This window comes from Apodemus sylvaticus, chromosome 2, assembly GCF_947179515.1.
Source record: "Apodemus sylvaticus chromosome 2, mApoSyl1.1, whole genome shotgun sequence".
Taxonomy (NCBI): domain Eukaryota; kingdom Metazoa; phylum Chordata; class Mammalia; order Rodentia; family Muridae; genus Apodemus; species Apodemus sylvaticus.
The window spans coordinates 125,614,650-125,636,081 of NC_067473.1; the positions used below are offsets into that span (position 1 = coordinate 125,614,650).

At 47.5% G+C, this 21,432-nt stretch overlaps 1 protein-coding gene across 1 annotated transcript in view; it reads right to left on the reverse strand.

The window, feature by feature from the left end:
- The window catches only part of Lrig1 (leucine rich repeats and immunoglobulin like domains 1), a 100,198-nt gene that overhangs the window by 17,648 nt on the left and 61,118 nt on the right, over window positions 1-21,432 (reverse strand). The window contains exons 4-9 of the mRNA XM_052174379.1: window positions 11,107-11,244; window positions 9,022-9,165; window positions 7,202-7,345; window positions 5,726-5,869; window positions 3,356-3,499; window positions 1,091-1,171 (exon numbers count right to left, since the gene is read on the reverse strand). Coding sequence (XP_052030339.1) covers window positions 1,091-1,171; window positions 3,356-3,499; window positions 5,726-5,869; window positions 7,202-7,345; window positions 9,022-9,165; window positions 11,107-11,244 — 795 coding nt within the window. The remainder of the gene's footprint in view (window positions 1-1,090; window positions 1,172-3,355; window positions 3,500-5,725; window positions 5,870-7,201; window positions 7,346-9,021; window positions 9,166-11,106; window positions 11,245-21,432) is intronic.

A 21,432-nucleotide genomic window follows, 5' to 3' on the forward strand; every position in this document is an offset into this window, starting at 1 on the left:
GGCTAGCCTGACCTTCCTGCTAAGGACTCAGATCAGACAGTGATCTCAGATGTCACGTTTTAAACCCTCTTACACATCTGGCCAGCCCAGCCAAAGGCTCCCCAAAGCCACTTCAGTGTTTTGTACTAAAGCAAGCACAAAGGCACCATGGTGTGCACAGAGTGGGGAACGTGTCATGTATTCGTGTCCATGGAAGGAGCCACGGCATGGACAAGCCGTCCTCACAATGTGGAGTGCCCATGTGGGCAGGAAGCCAGCGCCCCACTGCTGTATACTCTACATATCTCCCTCCACCCGTGCCCTACACAGAACTCCCTCTTCCCCTCCTGAGCAGTGTCAGAGGTGGGCCAGGGCCGGGCAGGGGCTGTGGTGCTGGACTGCTGCTTCTACACAGATCACTTGATGCTCTCATGAAGTCCTTCTGTGAGCTCCAGACATGCCCCCTCCCTCAGGCTGGCCGTGGGCAGGCCAACTCCAGAAAGTATTCTGCAACTTGGCAAAGGAACAAGTATACCAGTTCAATATCCAGGTGTAAAAATCCGAGCCTGCCTCCTGCCAGGCCCTGGGCTATTTCCCTTCATCTGTCTTTCGAGCTCTAAAGGTTACATGATGGAGCCTGCTCACAGACACGTGCCTACCACAGCAGTGGCCAAATTCTAGGAGGACAGGACAAAAACTCTCCAAACTGAATTCAAAGTAGCTATTACTAGTGCTCTCGATGATGGCTGCTTCTACTTCAGATTATAATTAACAACAAAAAGACTGACAAGAGCCTCAAAACTATCAAATTACTGAAAGGTATTTCACACATCTCTAGAACTTGAAGAAGTTCTATTCTCTCCTCTGTGCAGAGAATAAAACACAGAGGTGCTTTCAGATGGGCTGTGAACACCAAGGCCAGCAGCCCTAAGGACCAGCACAGGCTGACAGCATCAAGACTGTGAGAGTGCCTGTGAGCCACTGTGGACTCCTGACTGTGGTCCTCAGCCTCTTCTCTGCATACAGCAGAAGGCCTGCTGCTGGCCTCAGGAGTGAAATCCCCTGCATCCCAGAGTTTGCATAATTGCACACTCCAGTCTGAAATACTCACAGTTTGCTGAGGTTGTCGAGCCCTATAAAGGCACCGCTGGTATCCTCGATTGTACCTGAGATCTCATTATGGTCCAGGTCCCTAAGAAGAAAACAGAAGGCAGGTTTACCCTCCCTCTCTTGAGCTCTGGCTTTGCTCTGCACCACGAAGGGAGACCAGCCTCATACCTAGGCTGTCGGTAGGAGACCCTAAGCATGCAGGGACACCCCAGAGGACCCAGCATCATGGATCGCCATGAGAAGTATGGCCTGAGAATGCCCTTTTTTTCCTTTTTTGTATACTATCAGTATGACCTTGCTTCTGTTGCTTCCAACAAAACCAACACACCTACCAACCAATCTAGCTGGGTTCAGGGAGGGAAACAGTAGAGACAGCACCAGAAGAAGCCAGGTTTGCACACACCTCTCCGAAGTAGACCTCTAGTCCAAGAGATTCCTAACAGTTCCCGTCTACTCTTATATTACCCACAGTCCTCTCTCTTGGGGTTCAACCAGGACACTGTGGAAGGCACTGATGTTCCACAGGCCAGCCTGTAAGCCTCGGGCCTGCGCCCTGCTCCACACGAGGCTTGTGGAGCACTGGACTCTGAGCCAGAGCACACATCTGGGTGCTGAGTCAATCTTGTGACCCACTTGCCAGGACAGGAAGAAGGAGGCCAACTGCTTGGCCCCGGGCTGTTTGGAGAAGGTCAGAGTCAGCCTCCTCCCAGGCTCCCAAGAGCAGGTCACGTCGCCCAGCCTCACACCTGGCAGCCAGACCCCTCCTCTCACATTTGCTCTTTCCAATTTTTCAGAGCCACGGGCCCTGCACATCCCTTTCCAGAGTCCCTGCAGATATGGCCAAGCACTGAAAGGGATGTAACTCTTGGCTCTGGGAAGAGGCTGGGAAGCCACTGCCAGCTGGGAGCAGAGCTGGGACGAAAGTACACAATGCCTGCTCTGACCTTCACTTTCCAGCATGAAGCTAACAGAGAATGTGCTGCTGGAAAGGACCTCGCCTTTCAACGAGTCCCACCCTGTCATCTTTAGACTGAGTACAGCAGGGACCCAGACTGCGGCTTTGTGCGCCTGTCTTCCTGCTCCGGGCCTTGCCTGCCAAATTCTCCCTCTCTTTCTGGTCTGCTCAGCTTGAATGTTTCTGGCCTTTCTGTTCGGGCCTCGTAAGGGTTTATACACTGACTGTGGCTCGAACAGCTTGCATGGCATTAGCTCCCCGCAGTGACTCCCACCTGAAGCCCACTCTGCCAGGTACAAGTGCCAAGGCACAACGACAGGCACAGCGACAGGCACAGTGACAGGCTTGCTCCCTCAGAGGAAGTCCAGGCTGGAGAAGGAAGCTGCAGAAGCAGCTACCGCTGGCTATCTACAGGAGGCTGCATGCCCTTCTGGGGGCTTCAGGCTGAAGGCTACTAGGAGACTGCCTAGCGCGTACAAGTGAAAGGTTCTATTAAAAGTCCCAGAAAAGCACCCTCAGCAACTTGTAGCAGCCACACCCAACTGAAGGCTTCAAAGGACTTCTTCTTTATTACACCACTCCCAGAGGTATAGGCAAGGACCCAGGACCCTTCACTTCTCTCTCTCTTAGATATCAGATCTACTACAGAGCTTCAAAAATGAGCAGGAAAGTACTGACTTACAGAAAACAATACACAGGATTTAAAAACAGAAGTCAGGGCTGGGGGTGTGGCTCAGTAGAAGAAAACTTGCCCATCATATACAAAGCTCTGGGTTTGATCTACAGAAATATTAGAAAAAAATCTCAAAACTTACATCCAGGACTGGAGGCTCACATACCTGTAATCCTAGCACTTGAAGCAGGAGGATGGCCAGCCTCAGTATATGAGCTTGAGGCTAGCCTGAGCTAGAGACCCTGGTCTTTAAAAGCAAATGAACAAAACCACTACCCTCCCCTCTTAGAAAAATAAATGAGAAGTCTCAGAAGAATGGAGAAGAGAGACACAGGACTGTCTGAATGTTGCTGCAGATGCCCAGACCTACCCACCCCATCTTGCCAAGTGTTCTGAGAATTATTTGATAACCGTGATTTTTTTAAGGGTCATCCTGCGATAGGCACCACATGAGAAGGAAAGGATTTTTCTGCTCAGCAGTATTTTTGGTCCTAGGCCTTGTTCCTGCTGCAGGCCAGTTTCCAGTCCAGTTCTGAATAGAAGCCAGTGAGAGGCGATTTCAACAACACAAATGCTCTGCTGCATGCTCTCCCTTCTGGGGACCCCTTCATGCTTCACCCTCAAAAGCAAATCCTTACAAGACCCGCAGACTTTTGAGTCCCTTGAAGGCGCCTTCAGCAATGTGGCTGATGGCATTGTGACTGAGGCGCAGGATACTGAGGCTGCTCAACTCTGCCAGACTCTCCTCATCCAGCCGTGTGAGGTTGTTGAAGGACAGAATCCTAAGAAAGAAAGAGGAAGACAGATGTCACCACTGAGCTACATGGGTGCCCTATTCGCTCTCATCTTCAGCACTCATGCCACAACTGGCCTGCCCTCCCTGGAGACAGGATACTGAACCACATCTGCAGGGATCCTGCTGTCAGAAGCCCATCAGGTCAGAGGTCACCTAGCTTGCTAACTAGACAATCATGCAAGCCATGAAACCAGAACCACAAAGCTGAGGGCTACTGCTTACACACACTGTAAAAACCTGCCATACAACCCAAATCCCAGGCTTCAAGCCCCTCCACCGCATGTCTTGGTTTAGGAAATGAAGGGCCTATCTTGATGGAGACTCACACTGAGCAGAACCAGGAAGACAGTTCTGTACTGAGCAAGTGAGCCTCAGCTACACTTGCTGTATCGGCCAGCAGAGGGCACCATGAGCCACTGCCAGGGACAGCCACACCATGGGAAGATCTGGACACTAAAGGCGGGCTGTGACTTCTATATGCCTCAACCAGATCAGGCGCCAAAGCATACCCTTTGCTAGAACCAAACCCCCTTCCCAGCACTACTGCTGCAGGTGTGCACAGCACTGGGTTGGTCATGTAACACTAGTTATCTATGGTTGGAAATGTTAAGTCTGGACTGGTACAAAAAGAAGGAAAATGGAATTGGCTAAAGATTAATGAAGTTTTAAAGGTGACAGTGAACATACTCTGTCCCTATTAAAAGAAATATGTCATAGTGTCTATCAGTTGCAGAGACCTAGCAGAAGACCAAAGTTACACTCTCCCCTGCAATTAAAGAATTTAACTGAAAGGAAGGGCAAGACCACACTTGCCTATATCTGACTCTGAGGGTTTTTACTATGGAGAAATCACTAGGACTGGTCTAGTGTACTTAGGTGAACCTTCCCTTTCCCTTCCTCTAAATGGCCCAAGAGACAGTGTCATGTTGCCCACCATGCAGAAAGGGGAGGAAGGAGCTCAGGGGCTGCCTGGGAGTTCTACTTTCCCATGAGCCCTAACTCGAGGGGCTCACACCTGGGGGTTCTACCTTCCCATGAGCCCTAACTCGAGGGGCTCACACCTGGGAGTTCTACCTTCCCATGAGCCCTAACTCGAGGGACTCACACCTTTCTGGTGTGTTCCAGAAGACTGTCCTTACTTGGGAACAACAGTGAACACCCTCAAGGCCTCTCCCTTCTCTACAACTCCTAGCCCTTGGTTAAAGCCACAGGCAGTGGGCAACAGGAGCATCTCTAGGTAGCAAGAAGCTAAACTCAGAGAATGAACACTAACACAGAATCTAAGAGAAGTGAGTACAAAGCAAGGGGCAGGGCTCTGGCCTCTCACAAGACAGGGATTGGCTAACATATGGACCCTGGGTAATGACAGACACATGGAGGGCGACATCAGAGTGAAGAAGTCCAAGGGAAAGCAGGCTGTAGGAGTCAGCATCATGCTCATGTGTCTCTAACTATGCCTGGGAAAGTGAACAAATACAAGAGAAGCACAGTGAGGTGTGACATTCCTACCAATCACGTGCTTTGGTGAGGCAATCTTCTAGCCAAAGAAGATAAAAAGAGAAAACCTGAACCTCTCAAAATGAAACTGGACTACACAGCATCTACTGAACTAAAAGAATCTCAGAGGAGGGGCAGGGACAAAGGGGAAGAAGATGTCTGCTGACTCCGTGGCTCTGGCAGTGTTAGTGTGTCTGCTGTGAGGGGGTGCCCAGGCCGCCCAAGCCACACCCTCCCCATCATGGAAGTCTGTCACTACCATTCTCAGAAGCAAGGGCACCACCTGGGAGCCCTGTCTAAAGGATCCTGCATCTCCACTTCTGCCATCAGGCAGTGGGATGCAGACAGGCAGGAAGGATCCCAGTGTCCTGAGGAACTATCTCTTGCTGGAGTTCCCGAAGCTAGACCTATTCTTCCACTATCAGCCTGGCACCATCTTTTGGCTCGCTGTCCTATTCAAATGTGACTTTTTCAGTCAAAAGATACGTGTGAACTACTGTTACTCATAAGTGTTGTGATGACAATCTAGGCTTCCGTTCCCTGCATACCCTCTCCTATATTTCCAGGTCCAAGCCTGGAGAGGCAGTGACTCCACATGGTTTTCCTTCCTGAACAGATATCCTGCCTCTGCGCTACCTCCTTATTTGGACCCTGTGGGATGAGTTGGGCTCTAAAGGCTTCACCGGCACTTCACTGACCACTGCCCTAGACTTACAACTCATGCAGCTTCTGACAGAAGCTCCAGCCATCGCGCTGAATTCGAGAGATGGAGTTGTTGCTGAGGTGCAGCTGGTGCAGGGCTGTGAGGCCATAGAGGGAGCCACTGTTCACTTCTACTAGGCTGTTGTACTCCAGGTGCCTACAAAGCAACACACAGGATGAGGGGATTGTCATCTTCCCATTACACAGACGGCATAGGGGAGGCCAGTCTGTGTCAGATGGGGCAATCAGTGCAGAGAAGGTAACAGGACAGGGAGAAGGAGGTACATTTTGTTCCACATTCAGTATTAGAGAAGAAGTTTAAGCAAGCAGAATTTGGTTTTGTCCATCTGACTATCTCCCACTGCTCAAAGCGAGAGTGCTTAGTGCATTTTTAAAATCCTAAGAAACACTAACCCCTCATTTGTATGGATGTACTCAACATAAAAATCAAGTGGCAGATAACAAGTTTTGTTCTGAGAACTCTGATCTGGACTTCAGTTTCCCAAATGAACACAGGGAATTGACATTCAGTGAATCAGAATGGGACGTGTGAATAGCAGAGAGCAGCAGGCTCCTTCTGGGCGTGTCATACAGGGTAGCCTGTGTGGGAAGGGGTGGTCACTGGGGGATGCTTCTGATGAGGCGACTGGGGAACACAGTAGTGTCTGTCAGCCCAGGCTTCTGACTTTGATTTCAGCTACAAAAACAATAGCATGTGCAGGTTGTAATATAATTTGCAAAAGGAAACAGGGAGTATGGAGGAGAACGGCTGAGCCACTAGGGGAGACAGGAAAAGGCAGTGGTACAGTTGTGCCCACCTGAAAGGAGACGCTGGCAAACTTTAAAGCCACACAACTGAAGACAGGGATGGTTAGAATAGACTGCCTCTTGAAAAACAAACTTGGGGAAGAGGGAGGGTGTGGCAATCCCACCTTCCTTTGCTTCCTGACTATGCAGATCCATTACTGTCCATTTAAACAGCTGTAGAGGTTTAAAATCAGAAGATCTGTGATTGCCCCTCTGCTGTTCTGCTTCATTATTCTGGCAGCAGGCAGCTCTGCTGCTGCACACATCTGGCTGGAAACTCCCTTGATAAAAGCTGCACATCTGCAGTGTCTTGATTAGCTCACAAGATAGGAATAAATCTCCCAAGATGAACTATGCATTTTGGCCCACCTGCACATCAAGAACGACTATCAGCCCAGCATGAGGAAAGAAGGGACTTCCGATAAGGTGTGGGAGTAGAGAGGATGTGGGAAGGGAATCACTCTGCAGCCTTAGGTTTGTGGAGGAAGTGGGGGTGGAGAGCAGGCTAGTGCAATCCATCTCTTCTCACTTCCTGAGCTGACCATGTGTCCATTAAAACCTCCTTCTACCTTGCAAGGAAAACAACCTAGGTTTTGGTTCATTTGCAGAAAAAAGTAGAGTCCGGGTAGCCACCATCCCATGCCCACGTCTTCCCAGAGCCTGGGAGGATGCCCATGCTTACAGCACATGCATCTTCGACAGCCCCCAGAAGGCACCATCCGTCAGCCTGCTGATATTGTTCCGTTGAAGCTTCAGCACCTCTAAGCTATCGAGCCCTTGGAACGTGAGGCCCTCAATCAGCCGAAGCCGATTCCGATTCAGGTCCCTGTGGAGACAAGGCCATCGGTCAGAACATCCCTGGTGCACATCTACCTGCACATTCCGAGTCAGTGGTGAAACCATGGAGGAGGGCACACCTCAACTGGCACACTGGCATTGTTGATGGCAAGAGTGCCACCTTAGGAGAAGTACAATGAAGGCTGCGTAGCCAGCTCCATACCCCCAGTACCGTGGGAACATAAGCACCCCATAGTTCTTCCCTCAGAACAGCCACCGTTCGTGATTCTAGAGCAGGCCCTGGGCATGACGCAGAGGTAAGTTCCTTAGCTAAGGTGTCTCTAAGCTCAGCAACAGAAAGCCATACCAAGAAACTCTTAACCACTGGGTACCAAATATCAGCAAAACTTCCACTCAGGGCATCTGAGAGACCTCTGTGCAATGGGAAGAAGTGACAGCTGGTAGAGAGGTGGGGGCGTGGGGCAGATACAAACTTGGCACCTAGTCCTAGCAGAGCAACCTTAGCTGACCAATAGATATCAGGAATCTGGGTCAGCTGGATCCCATTAGCAACTCTGGAAGGTGGGAGAACACTGCACTAATTAGAAAGCCCTTGGTTTTCCCCCAAATATTTCTGCAATGTCTCATGACCCTGCTTCACACACAGCCTCTTCAGCTTCTTAGACTGAAAAGAGCAAAGCCAAGCTCCTGCACCCAGGAGAAATGAGGACAGGGCACACTCTGCCCTATGCCAGCCTGATCTGCAACTGTTTCATTCTGTTCAAACCAAATTGTAAGTTTCAGCTTATTTTCCTGAAATATACTCTTCTGCTAAAACAAAGATACATAGGGAAAGATTTGAAGAGCCTTTTACTGACTGGGGAGTTTTGGTTACTATATGGTTTCTAGCACCCTGTGCCATTTTAGGCTACCTGAAAAGAGATACTAATAAATCCTTTTATACAAAACCAAACCAGCTAACCTTCTAAAATTTAGGAAATGAAGAGTCAGCTGCCTCAGGTCAGGTTAACTTCAACCAAACTCCCCAGAAGGATTAGATAACTTCCTGTCCAAGCTACAGATGGCTTTGGCACCTTAAACATTGCTAAAACCTGAGATGAGAAGGCAACTGCAGTGAGGGTGGTGGTGCATGCCTGTGATCCCAGCACAAGGAAGGCTGAGGCAGAAGGATCAGAGGGGAGAAAGAGAGACACAGAGACAGACAGACAGACACACACAGAGAGAGACAGAGACAGACAGACACACACACAGAGACAAAGAGATACAGAGAGACAGAGACAGACAGACAGACACACACATAGAGAGAGACAGAGAAATACAGAGAGACAGAGACAGACAGACACATACACAGAGCGAGAGAGAGAGAGAGAAAGACAGAGAGAGACAGAGTCAGAGACACAGACAGAGAGAGAGACAGAGAGATCAACAGTGAGGCAGGGACCACATTTCAGAAGCACAGCATCAGGGAGGACAAGCATCCAAGCACGTGGGCCTTTTCTTTGGCCATCTGAGGCAGCCTGCCAGTACCAGACCCAGCTCCTAATTTGCTTTTATTAGGTGTTGCGGTCGGGTCATAAATGATAGTTTATGCAGAGCTTTACCAGGGGGGTGAGGAAGGGGTGGCAATTGGTACAGGGTCCTTGGGGAAATCTGGCCCCATAAAGTTTGGCTAACCTTAATTAAAGTGCAGGTTTCTGTACTCACAGTTGTGTCAGCCTGGGTAGCTTGAACGCTTTCACAGGAAGCTGGGTGATCCTGTTTTTACTCAGACGAAGAGTCAGCAGTGACCGTGACAGACCATCAAATGCTCCAGACTCCAGGATGCTGATGCGGTTGCTCGCCAAGTTGCTGGAATGATTCAGGAGAGAAAATGTAGTGGCAGTAGGAGGCCTTCCTCACTCCTTGTGGTTCCAGATCCAGCTGGGTCTGCTGGGAAACGTGCTAAGACAGACCCAGAGGGACAGATCTCCACTCTCAAGCCTGCCTTGACTTGAAGACAGGGAACCTGGGAATGCTGGAAGCAGGGATGTCTGAAGAAGAGAAGACACTGACACAGGCCTTACTGCAGCACAAAGCACTGTACCCATGCTGATGGGCATGACTAACCTTTACCCATACCGCTGGCTAGGAAAGCCCTGAAAGCAAAAAAATCAATTGGGAGGCAAGGTCAATGGGTTTTACACTTTAAAGAAACATCCTTTATTTAGTCCTGAAGAGGGCTAACTGTACGGCTTACATAATGAAGATGCACAAACCATTCATTTAAATAATTCTAACAACTTCAAGAAGCACTTAAGAGACCTCTGAGTCCTTTAGAAAACAAGAGATACATCTTCACAGGGCTGCACATTATGCATGCCAGGGGAGCCTCCTGACCTTCCGGTAGGAAGGGCTTCTTTCTCAAAATTACAGGGCACTGTATAGCTCAGATGTCAGCAGCTCAGAGAACAAATTCTATCAGGTAGTAAAAAGACAAGACATAGAAGATGAGATAGTCTCCTTGCAAGAGACCACCCCATACTTCTTCCTGCCTTCCCCAGACAAAAGCTAAAGTGCAAATGAGATAGACTAGAGAAAATCTTCAACCACAATGGGTTGTGTGCCAAGAGGGAACGAGGCACTTCTATTCCCGCCATCAGGCAGCAGGGCACATGAGGACTCTGCAAACGGGGCTGGACTGTTTGTTCTTGACACTCCAATTAAAGAGCCATCAGTGTGATGGAGACACAGCCGCCAACAGCTGCCAAGGAGAAAGTGCTCTCTCTGTCTTTGCAGAGAGAGGACATGCAAGCCAGCGTACTGTTTGCTGGCTCTCTGTACACAAGAAGCCCCAGGTAGTAGCTAGACAGACACCTTTAGAAGGCCCCTCCCAGGGCTTCACAGAAGCCAAGGCCTCTTGTCCCCAGGTCTGGTACCTTGAACCCTCAGAAAGTAATCACTTCTGTCCCTGGAGCCTCAGAATGACTTAGAAACGATGTCCCAAGTATTACCCTCCCTAAGAAGACCGGTCACAGTGTGTCCTACAGCAGCCTTGCCAATGATCTACACAACAACCCAGACACAGCAAGGAGATGGGATGAAGGACACACACGCATAACTATAAACAGCTGCTTTAGCCTCAGTCCTCAGATTCCTACCCAAAGCAACATTTTCCTACCTGCAGCAAGTGGATTACATAGGGTTAGCTTCCTCCTTCCTGTCTACCAGCCACTCCATGTAAGACAGGTACTAAGATAGGTTTTTGTTTTAAAAAAATAAGAAAAGAAAAGACATCGAAACAACTATGAAGCTGAGTAGCTGCCCTCGGCAAAGGAGCACGACACAGCTTATCTGAGTGCTCTCTGATGCTAGAGATACAAGCTCTTTAAACCTATCTCCCTCTGACCTGTATCCACTCATCGCCCAACTCCTGCCCACAAGTTTCTCAGGGAGAGAGCCCAGAGTATGAGGGCAAAACTAGACTTTGTGAGCAGAGAGCCTAGACCTGACTCTTGGGCTCCGCACGGTGAGGGGAGGTTCCTTGGAAAGCCAGTTAACCTCTTCCTACCTCAGTGCTACCTTCTGCCTGTAACACCAAGAGTACTACAGAGAGTTGCAGATGGCCTACAGTGCTCAAGGGATTGTGAGTAGACCCCATTCCTGGTCTGCCCAACAAAGGTCTGCATAACCTCATGGACTTAACCAAGCCAGAGCCAGAGTGAAGCAAGCACCTATCCTGTGTCCAGACTGGGTGCCAGGCAGCCACTACAAGGCCTGGAAGCTGAGGGGCACGGTGGCAGAGACACTTACAGTTCCCTTACACGCAGGCCATTTGGAAAACAGGAGCTCCGAATTTCCGTGATGTTGTTCGAACTCAGATCCAGCACTTCCAAAGACAGGTACGACTTCAACTGGCTTCCATCCACAGTGAGGATCTTGTTGTGTTGCCTGAAACAGAGCAGGGTGTAAGACAGCAGCTGACTACCCCTAATAATTGCACACAACACACAACACACAACACACACACACACACACACACACACACACACACACACACACGTGCGCTAGATTGTGTACTCCCTGAAACTAAGCAGGAGACAAGGTAAGAACCTCTAGTCTTCCCCACTGTTTCTGCAATTCAACTTTTACCTAAAACTACAATTCAGTGACATTCAGTATGTGACCCTATTCCTCTTTAAACTGCATTATCATCTGCTGGTTCCATGGTATATACAGGCTTTCCTGTGCAGAATAAGTTCTTTGCCCAAGTACTGTGTCTCAGCTGTTTCACCCAAAAGAACAACACAGGGTGATCGTATGCCCAGAGCATAGAGACATGCAAGTGCACCAAGCTGCCCCAATCTAGCCCCATCTCTGATCTCTGGAACCCAATCTAGCATTGTGACTAAAGACTGCAGGCATCAGAGCCCAGAGCTCAGTTCAGTCCACCCAAATATGTCCCAAGTTACAGTCTACTGGCATGTACTATGTTTCAGGCATGAAGACAGAGGCAACCGTAAAGAACCTGACTCTGAAATGAGGCAGGAGCTCACTGCTGGGTCCAGCTGGGACCAGATCCCTGAATCTTCCTCCCTTGGTGACTCTGGGCCTTGGGTTTCTCATCTGAAAGATCTGAAAGCGGAGACCACAGCCTGCTATCTGAAACCACACTGAAAATTCTGGGGAGTACTGCAGTGCTTAACTTCCTTGACATGATTTATTCACACCTTTAATCCTCTCTCTGCAAAACCCCAAACCCAACTAGCCAGCATTAGCAACTCATCAGGAAAAAGGCAACACACACCAGGGTATGGCAGGGCGGGGCACTGATGCGGGCTTGGCACTGCCTAGTTGGGCCACAGTGACAAGCTTGTTGGGCGGTAGTGCTGAGACTGTGGGTCCCAGGCACACTCTGCCAGCTATGAGTAAACAGGGGCAGCTCTCCAGCCAATCAAAGTCTTCTGAAACAAAAACCAAAAAAGCCTGGTGTTGCTTACCAAGTGGCATCTCCTTTAAACAAACACTTGACCAAATCAGTTCCAACAGGCATAAACAAGAACCTTCTTCCCAGAATTCTGGGCTCTCAGACCCCTTTGTTCTCTTCACAAGTCTCCCAGGCCCTGAAACTCAAAATGTATTTGCACAACTGTGCTGGGGAGACAGACTTCCCTGAGAGGAGGGACCCTGTCCCTTCACCTCTCTAGGCTCCTCCCCAACCTACTTCCTGACTTCTTTATTAATGCTCTAATAAAGGCGGTCTCTTCAGTTTTCTGACTCCAAAAGAAAAATAGAAGCTTTATTATGTAAAGTATGGGAAGAAAAAGAACAAGAAATAAAGGCCACAGCACTGGGCCTCATCCGGGAACTCTGAATATCGTACCAGGGAGCCAGGAACAGAGGACCTGGACATAGAGGACAGGCTCCACAAAAGAGTCTGGCACTCTGAAGCCTGACACAAGCGGGCCCTGTGACAGGCTTGCCTCTCTTCTCTCCCCCCCCTCCCCGCTGGCTCCTCTGTCTTTGTCTTTTGTCTTATACGTTTTCTTCTTTCCTGGCAGTATATTTATCCACTGAACCGCATTCTAGGCCCCCATTCTGGATAGATGCCACTGTTAAGAAGACAAGACATTTTCACACAGTGGGAAAAGTTCCCCACTGAGCAGAGAAGCAGCCATGGAGATGAAGAGACTGTGTGGGAGTGAGGCATGAGCTCTGCTAAGGGTGAAACAGAAGAAGACCTCAGGAAAGGCCTGAGAGGAGGACTGCGGCAGGAAGAGCCAGGTGGGGAGATTAGGAGCTGGGTCAGACTTAGGAGCTGGCCTGTCAGGCTGAACCAAACCAGGAGTCACTCAGTGGGCCAAGTGGCACGGGTAGGCACCAGAAAAGGGGACAAGAAAATTAGAAAAGGGGCCTTAGGAACTGGGCACTGCAGCAAGAGAAACGTCTACTGGTCAGTGAAGACAGCCATGGGAGCGGTGCCACCTGTGGTCAGTGCCCAAGCCAGCAGCTGAAGGAGCCAATGGGGTCACATGTGGGGCAGGGGAAGACACCTGCAAATTGAGCATCTGAGTAAGGGTGAAGTAGGTCAACTGGGATCCTGTGGGTCCCACGCCTGCTGACTTAAACAGATGCATTCACACGATACTCAGGAGGAAAACCATGGTCACACCTGTACTGTACACATGCAAATTCTTCTTGTCATCATTCCCTAAGCAATATCGTAAGAGTAAGACAATTATTTACAAAGTATTTGAACTGTACTAGGTATTAAAGGTATTAAATGTAATCCAGAGACTTTGAGTACTGTATACAGGGACACACAAATACTGCATTAATTTACAAAAGGAACTTAAGCATTCTGGGCTTAGGTATCAATAAAGAACCATTCAACAACAAAACATCCTGATTAAATTAGCAAAGGGGGCTAGAGAGATAACTCAGTTTCCGCATGCTATAGAAACACATCTCAGCTCACAAGAGCCTGTAACAACCCCTCAAGGGAGATCTAATACCATCTACAGTCACCTTCAGACATGGAATACAGGCACATAAACATAAAGAACATAAAAATGTTTTTAATCAGCAGAGGACTTAAACAGACATTTCCCAAAGAAGAAACACAAATGGCCAACAGGTATTAGTGTTCCTAAGGGAAACATAAATCATCGTTATGGTAGCTACTATCAAAGGAACACAAGAGACCATGGAGAAATTAGACTCCAGTGAGCAGTTGGGGAGTGGAGGATGCTGTAGGAAACAGTGTAACTAAACAGTTATCTAAACAGTAGCATAGAATCGCTGCCACCTTTGAACACTCCCAAAACAGAAGGCAGATCTCAAGAGGACATTTTCATATGTCCACAGAAGTAATTATTCAGAATATTCAAAACATGAAGCAAACCTCAATTGTCTAGTGGCAGATGAATAAAGAAAATTAGGAAGAAACTACAGCTGCCTAAACTGTGTGTGCCACCTCATATGGGGGTTACATAACTGCATGTATGGAGGAGGCAAAAACTTGGTAGTTGGTTTCTGACTGTATGATGACAAAATATTAATTCAAAATTGAATGTGTCATGAGTCCATGATGCTTCACTGTCCAATCACACATACCCATGGTGTGTCACGTGGCTTCACCGCAGTCCAGGGTTTGAATACCAATGGCTGTGCTATGTGTATCCGCATGCTATAGAAACACATCTCAGCTCACATTTGAAACAACTTTCAGTTACAAACTCCAGTGCTTTTACTGTGCAATTTATATATACATCAAAGAATGTTTCAAAATAACTGATGGCCTACTGTCAGTGAGTTTATTTTGTACACCTATCTTATACACCCATACGCCTACCATTGTGTAAGCTTTCTGTTCCTATAGAAACGTAATTGTTTAACTCAAAACGTTCCGGTCATTACTGAGCATGTATCATGCTAGTTCATCTCTGAAATATATTCAAATATTTTAAAAATTGCTGCTTCAGTTAATGACCTCAGTTTTACACACACACACACACAAACACACACACACACACACACACAAATTGTTTGATGAATTCTGTTTTAAATTAGGATAGAATGTCCAACAGTTTGTACATGGCCCTAACCATACTCTACCATTTTGTACAACATACATAAAATGGCATTCTTAGCACTAACAATTATAAATTTTCAAAAAGATTTACTTTGTGTATGTGTGTGTGTGTGTGTGTGAGAGAGAGAGAGAGAGAGAGAGAGAGAGAGAAGCAGAGAGAGAGAGAGAGAGAGAGAGAGAGAGAGAGAGAAAAGCAGAGAGAGAGAGAGAGAAAGAGAAAGAATCTCAGCACTGGAGCTATGGGTATTTGCAGAATGCCCAGCATTACAAGGGTGCTAGAATCTAACCCTAACCCTAACCCTGAGGACTGCAAGTATAAAGCCAACCTTGACCACACAGCAAGTTCTAGAGAGTTCTAGGTACCCTAGGCTATATGATGAGACCCTGTTTCAAAAGGAAGGAAAGGAGGGCAGGCAGGTACCAAAAATAAAATATGAAAGTGGTTGCAAAATCAGGGGCTTTTTAAAAAGAGAATAAACACTGATTGGTAAGTGGACATGGAGTTTTAATATTGCGGGACAGGAAGCACCTCAAGAAAGGCTGCACAACAAAAAAAACCTACTGAACTTCCTGCTTAATTTTATGTCTATTTTATCATCAGTTAAAAATAAAACACAATTTAAAAATCAAAACAAAATGAGTCTTGGTTCCTGACACTCCTCTGTAGCCTGCCCGTTACTTAAGGCCTCTAAGCAGTGCCTGCCACAGACCTGCCTAAGCTCCTGCTCTTCAATTTCAGATGCTCTGCCCCATATCTGTCCTTGCTGGAGAAGCCTTTTTACTTCCAGCTTTTGCTTCCTGGGACACACACTGCCTCTCCACAGAGCCATGTGTCTCACCACTAATCCCTGCTAGTGAGGCTTTCCTGGCTACCCCTCCTGAAATCACACCCCCATCACCCGCCTTGTCTAGACTCTAACTGCTATCTGCTATGCCGGGTGCATACCTATCTAGTTCACCATCTTCTTTGCCACCATGGCATGCTGCCATGGAGAAAGACAGGTCTCTACTTCCGACTGCCTCCAGGCCCTAAGAAGGGTACAAGCTACACTACAGGTCACCGAGAGGGATTACAGCTGCATGTAAAAGAGCTATAGGTGAGCACACAAATGGGATTCACTAACATTCTTGCAACAGAAATTGTTCAAGCAAAAACTTCAGGCAGAATCAATGGGAACAGGAAGAAGTTTGCTATGACACAGGTCTCGTAACAGCCCTGTGCAGATACAAACACCTATGTCATGTCCAAGGCAGTCCAGCTGCTGAGAACACAAACCACATTCTCTCTGGGGCTTCATCTCTGCCATCAACTACACCTTGGGCCCCAAGTAGCCCTTCCTGAACACCCAGCCAAGCTCACAGCCTACAGAAGCCGCACTCTCCTTGAAAGACAGTCAGTGTGAACAAGCATGAGACCTGTCTCAGAACTCTCAAACATTGCGCAGACATACTGGAGATGTGCTGTGAGTGCTGTCACCCAAGTTCACAACCCAGTGGTGCCACTCGCAGATGTGAATCTTAAAGAGTGTCACTTGTAAAGTGGAGTATGCAGTTCCTATAACCCATAGGCTGATATGACCGGACATGTTCTAGCAGCTGCTCAATAAAATGAGCCCTTGTTTTATTAGTCACATTGTATCCTCAGAAGCAATCTGTGGATCTAGTTCATAGGAAGTACTTTGAAATAAAAAAGTGAGAACAATGAATGGCTGACTGGTTCCCTCCTGTTCCATTGCACATTTCAATGCAAATTGGCAAGCCTGGCTCTTCTCTCAGAAACAAAGGACTGAGTCAGAGCTCTGAGCTTCTCTTAGGAACCAGGCCTGTGTCAGTGGCAGGAATACCAGTGCCAGCCCCAGAACCACCACTGTCTCAGGGAGCCATACTCCAAAGCAAATTCAACACTGACCTCCAACCAGCTGGGGTAGATCCCCTTCTTGTTCATCTTTGACCCATGACAGCCCAACCCCCAACACCTTGTCTTCTTGGTCGCTGGCCCTACCTTCTAGCTTTCCACCCTTATGTCTGGAGAAGGACAAGCATGGAGATCACACTGAGAAGCCACCCCTCCTCCCTCCTGAAAGCAGATGGAAAGACCACCTGCGGCCCCAACTCAAGACAGCATACCATGCAACTTCTATTCTGTTTGTTTGCTTAAGACAGAGGCCCATGTAGCCCAGAGGAGAAAACACCCCATTCTTAATGAATATTCAAACAAGTCATTTTACATCGCCCCTTAACCTACCAAGAAGGTTCACACTCACCTCCATACCTCTGACTCATCTCTGAGTTTTAACCATAGCTGGTCCACTGCTGTGTGTCATATAGCCAGCCCTGGGCAAAATAATGAAACCAAATAGCAATCTAGCCAGGTAAATACGACCACCATTTACACTTAGATGGCTAAACACAATGAAGACTCTGTTGGAATCACCTTGATTGAGGTCACAGTTAAGATGTAAAAGGAGGTGAGAGGAAGACCCAGAAGAACCTGAGTCTTGGCCTGGTCCCCTAAGGTTCTACCAGCAAGGACACAGAAAAGCTTGACTCTACGTGCATACTTGCTGGCTATTTTTTTTCTTTTTAATTTCATTTTATGTATGCGGGTAAGTTTTGCCTACATGTATGCCATCGTACCTCATAAGTACCTGTGCCCACAGAATTCAGAACAGAGCTTCATATTCCCTGAATCCAGAGTTATGGGCAGTTCTAAGTGCTGAGAATCAAGCCTGTGTGTTCTAGAGAAGCAATAAGTACTCTTTACTGGTATGCCATCTCCCCAGCCCCTAGCTAACTACTTCTTGATCAACTCTGAAGGGTCTGTGTAAACTGTCTTCACCAGTTCCAACTTTCCAGAGTTCTACATGAAGAGCAGATGGGTGCAGGACCTGAGGTACCAGCCTAGGCAAGCCTGACGGAAGGAACCCAAGGCCTCACTAACAGGAGGGAAGACTAGCTCACAGACTGCTGTTTCTTCACTGGACAAGTGAAGCAGCAAAAGGCTACCTGTTCCTTTTATAAAAGGCAAGGACAGTGCAAGGCAGGGGGCAGCACTGGCCTCATCAAAGGAACACTCACAGAGCCAGTGATTCTGCAGTCAGCCTGGTGGCAGCCTGGTCACGTGGTACTTCTATCAAGTGTTAGTTTATCCCTGAGGCTGCCCTCTGGGGTAAGGAAAACTCGATACAGCAGAAGTCTGTTACAGGAACACCTGCTAAAGGCTTCAAAAATAATATCAGTCTTCAAAGGAGGAGGGTAAGCATGATAAGCTCCCTCCACTTGGCTACATTTTCAGAGCTGATGTTAAATTAGACAGTAAAACATACCGACGCATGCAAAAGAGCACTTAAGACTTCTTATCATGAGCACCTGTTCCACTCCACCCTGTGAAGCCTGGTTCACGAAGTCCCCTTAATAGTGGAAAAGATCTTATGTCAGAGATCACAGCCAGGAGGAGAGGTGAGTGGATCAAAGGCACAGGGACACGGTAGGTCGAGTGGCAATTTCTGGTTCCTGAAATTATGCCTGCACTCATTGTCTGGACCAGCAAACTTACTCTGTAAGAGGCCAGGTGGTAAATAACTTAAGTTGTGTAAACCATGTGATATTTGTCACAACTACTCAAATTCTGCTTCTATTACAGTGTCCAAGCAGCATAGACAATACAAAGTCAGTGTGGTTGTGTTCTACTGAAACTTTACTAACAGAAACAAGGAGCAGGCCAGCACTGGGCACATTATTATTTGCTACCTTCTTGACGGCCGGGCAATCAGTTTGTGTTTCTAGGAGACTCTAATTCTAGGTGTGGTACAGTTCTGTACCCGCATGTCAGTCTCCTCTCTCTACCAGGCTTAGCTACCTGCAAAACTGTGCTCACCATCCCTCTACAAAGAAGACTTCCTTTCTGGCTCGCCCATGCTGGATGGACATCTCCAGTTGCACTCTGTACTGCCCGTCTTTTCCAGCTCTTCAGAAGTAAATGAAACCCCGCTTCCCAGCTTTGGCACATTCTTTGACGGTGACCCAGGTTGCATCCTGCAGCCGATGGAAAGAGTTCAGCCAATGCGGCTATCATGGAGCACAGTGAGCTCCACAGAGTGTGTGTCTCTCTCAAACTGTCCCAACTATTCTGAAGCAGCCTGAGCTGGCCAGCTAGTCCTCACATCCAATCACTGATGACCTTTAATTCTCTTCAAGCCGTTAGGATGACTTGAACTCTTAACAAGAAATACAAAATCTTCCATAATTTTAAACCACTAAAGTTAGCAAAAATCCAAATTACAACTCTTTGCTTGAACTTCTGAAGAACTCATAGTTTTTTTTTGTTGTTGTTGTTTTGTTTTTTTACACAATCTAGCCCTGAACAGGGAAAGAAAACTGTAACCTGCCCAGCATACTTTCAACTCTCTCACCTCCAGCCCACCATTCCTGCTGCCATCCTGGAGACGGTTGATCAGACCCTCCACAGGACAACTCTGGCTGTGCAGAGCACTTTGCACACCACAGCTCTGCTCTGGGGTTATGAGACTGCCACTTAGCACACAGCTCACTGCTCAACCTCAGCAGGCACTCAAAGTCTGGTCAGACACGGGAAACTATGTGACATAGCTTTACACATCATACATGTAACTAGCACGATGTGAGGCAAGCAGAGACCCACCCTGAAGTTTAACCGGAAGCACAGAGAGGCCTTCATGCTTCTTAGGGAGGTGTGTGCATTCAGATGCGTCATGATGGGAGGAGTGGAGCACATGGACAGCCATACTGTGCGTGGCTCTCTAAAGTCTACTCTGAAACAGACTGAAGCTGGCCAGTTCACTAGTCCTCACATCCCATCATTGATGGCCTTTAGTTCCACATCAAACCACATGCAGATGACAAGTTCAAAAGAACAAGGCACCCCTGAGCAGGCCACATATTTATTTATACACATTTATAAACACTTTTTCAATATAAAAGTCACACTGAGACTTTATATATGTTATACATGCAGAGTATAGCATATCTAATTAAAAAGCACATATACAATCCACATGATCATCCCTCAGATCAAGACAGAAACCTGCCACCTCCTGACATTCTCTTAGCTGTTATTCTTCTCAAACCAAACCTATAATTTCTTCCAACTATGAATAATTTTGTCTGTTTGTATGCTTTATATACACAAAATCATTCCATGTAAACTCTTCTATTTCTGGCTACTTTTGCTCACATTTTAAGATCTACTCAGACTGCTCTTTTCTACTGAGAAAGAGTGTGTGTGTATGCATGCATGTCTGCATGTTCATGTGCATGTGCGTGTGCATGTAACAGAGTCTAGGTGTGTAGCCCAGGCTTGGCACTACTCTCACCCTCCTAGAGTTTGAGCCTCCACACAACTATAGCATGGTATTTCTACTGACATTTAATTTGGTTATTTGTTTTTTGTTTGTTTTTTCCACTCCATTTTTTAACCAGCACTGGAGTATTTCCAGCTGGAACTATTGTGAAAATCATAACCACGAACACAGGAAAGTCTTCCAAATATACCTGTTGGTGCATATCTGGTAGGCATGCAAGAGCCAGTCCTGACATTACACACAGTCATCAGGCATGCAAATCTCTAGCCTCACTAGGACACTGGTAGCGTTCGTGTAGACTGCCTTCTCCAAGGTTGAAATGAACCTGAGAAACAGTTTAAGTACCCATCTTATGCTGTTTCACTTAACCACGTTTGGAAGTCACATCTTGCTCCTGTCCCCCACTTCTCAGCAAAACCTACTATGTTACAAGAGCCAGTGAGATAGCTCAAAGGCACTTGCTGCCAGTCTAGCAACCGTAAGGTCAATCACTGGGCCCACATGGTGGGAGCTGGATACTGAAAAGTCTATGTATCTATCTAGGTATTTATCTACCCATCCATCTGTCCGTCTATCTATCTCAGAGTAAGTGTAACAAAAACTTAAGTATTAGGAACATAGCTCAGAACCACAGAAGTTCAATCTAATGACCTTGTTTGGCTGTTAAATGAGGACTTAACAATGAGCACAATGATGATGACATGTGTAAGGTATAAGCTGGCAAGAATAATGTTGAGATTAATGCCTGCATACATCCTGAATACACGGCCCAGGAGAGTTTTAAACCAAGTGAGCACAGAAGAGCTTTCCAAGGCCAACCTAGAGAAAAGTTCAACATGACAATCAGAGGCATTGTTGCCCCACTCGCCTGGTTTATAACCATCTTCCTAAGGAGAAAACCAAAACCATCTGTCCCGTTGTGCGAACTGACAACCTGCTTGAAGACACTAGTATCTTTTAAGACGGCCCAGCCCAGAAGGTTTGGAGGACAGGAAGTGAGAATGGAGTGAGCGAGTCTCTTGCTCACTGCCTCTCCCCTGCTGCTAGTGAATCACCCATTCCCTGGGGAATTCTGGCAGATTCTCAGCCTGGCTGCAGATGACGTTCTGAATCTGTTTATTCAGGTGGAGATTGGATAAAAAACAAGAGCAGCCCAGTGGCAGGATAAACAGCCTCCGCTAGGCAGGGTCAACCCTGCTAAGGCAG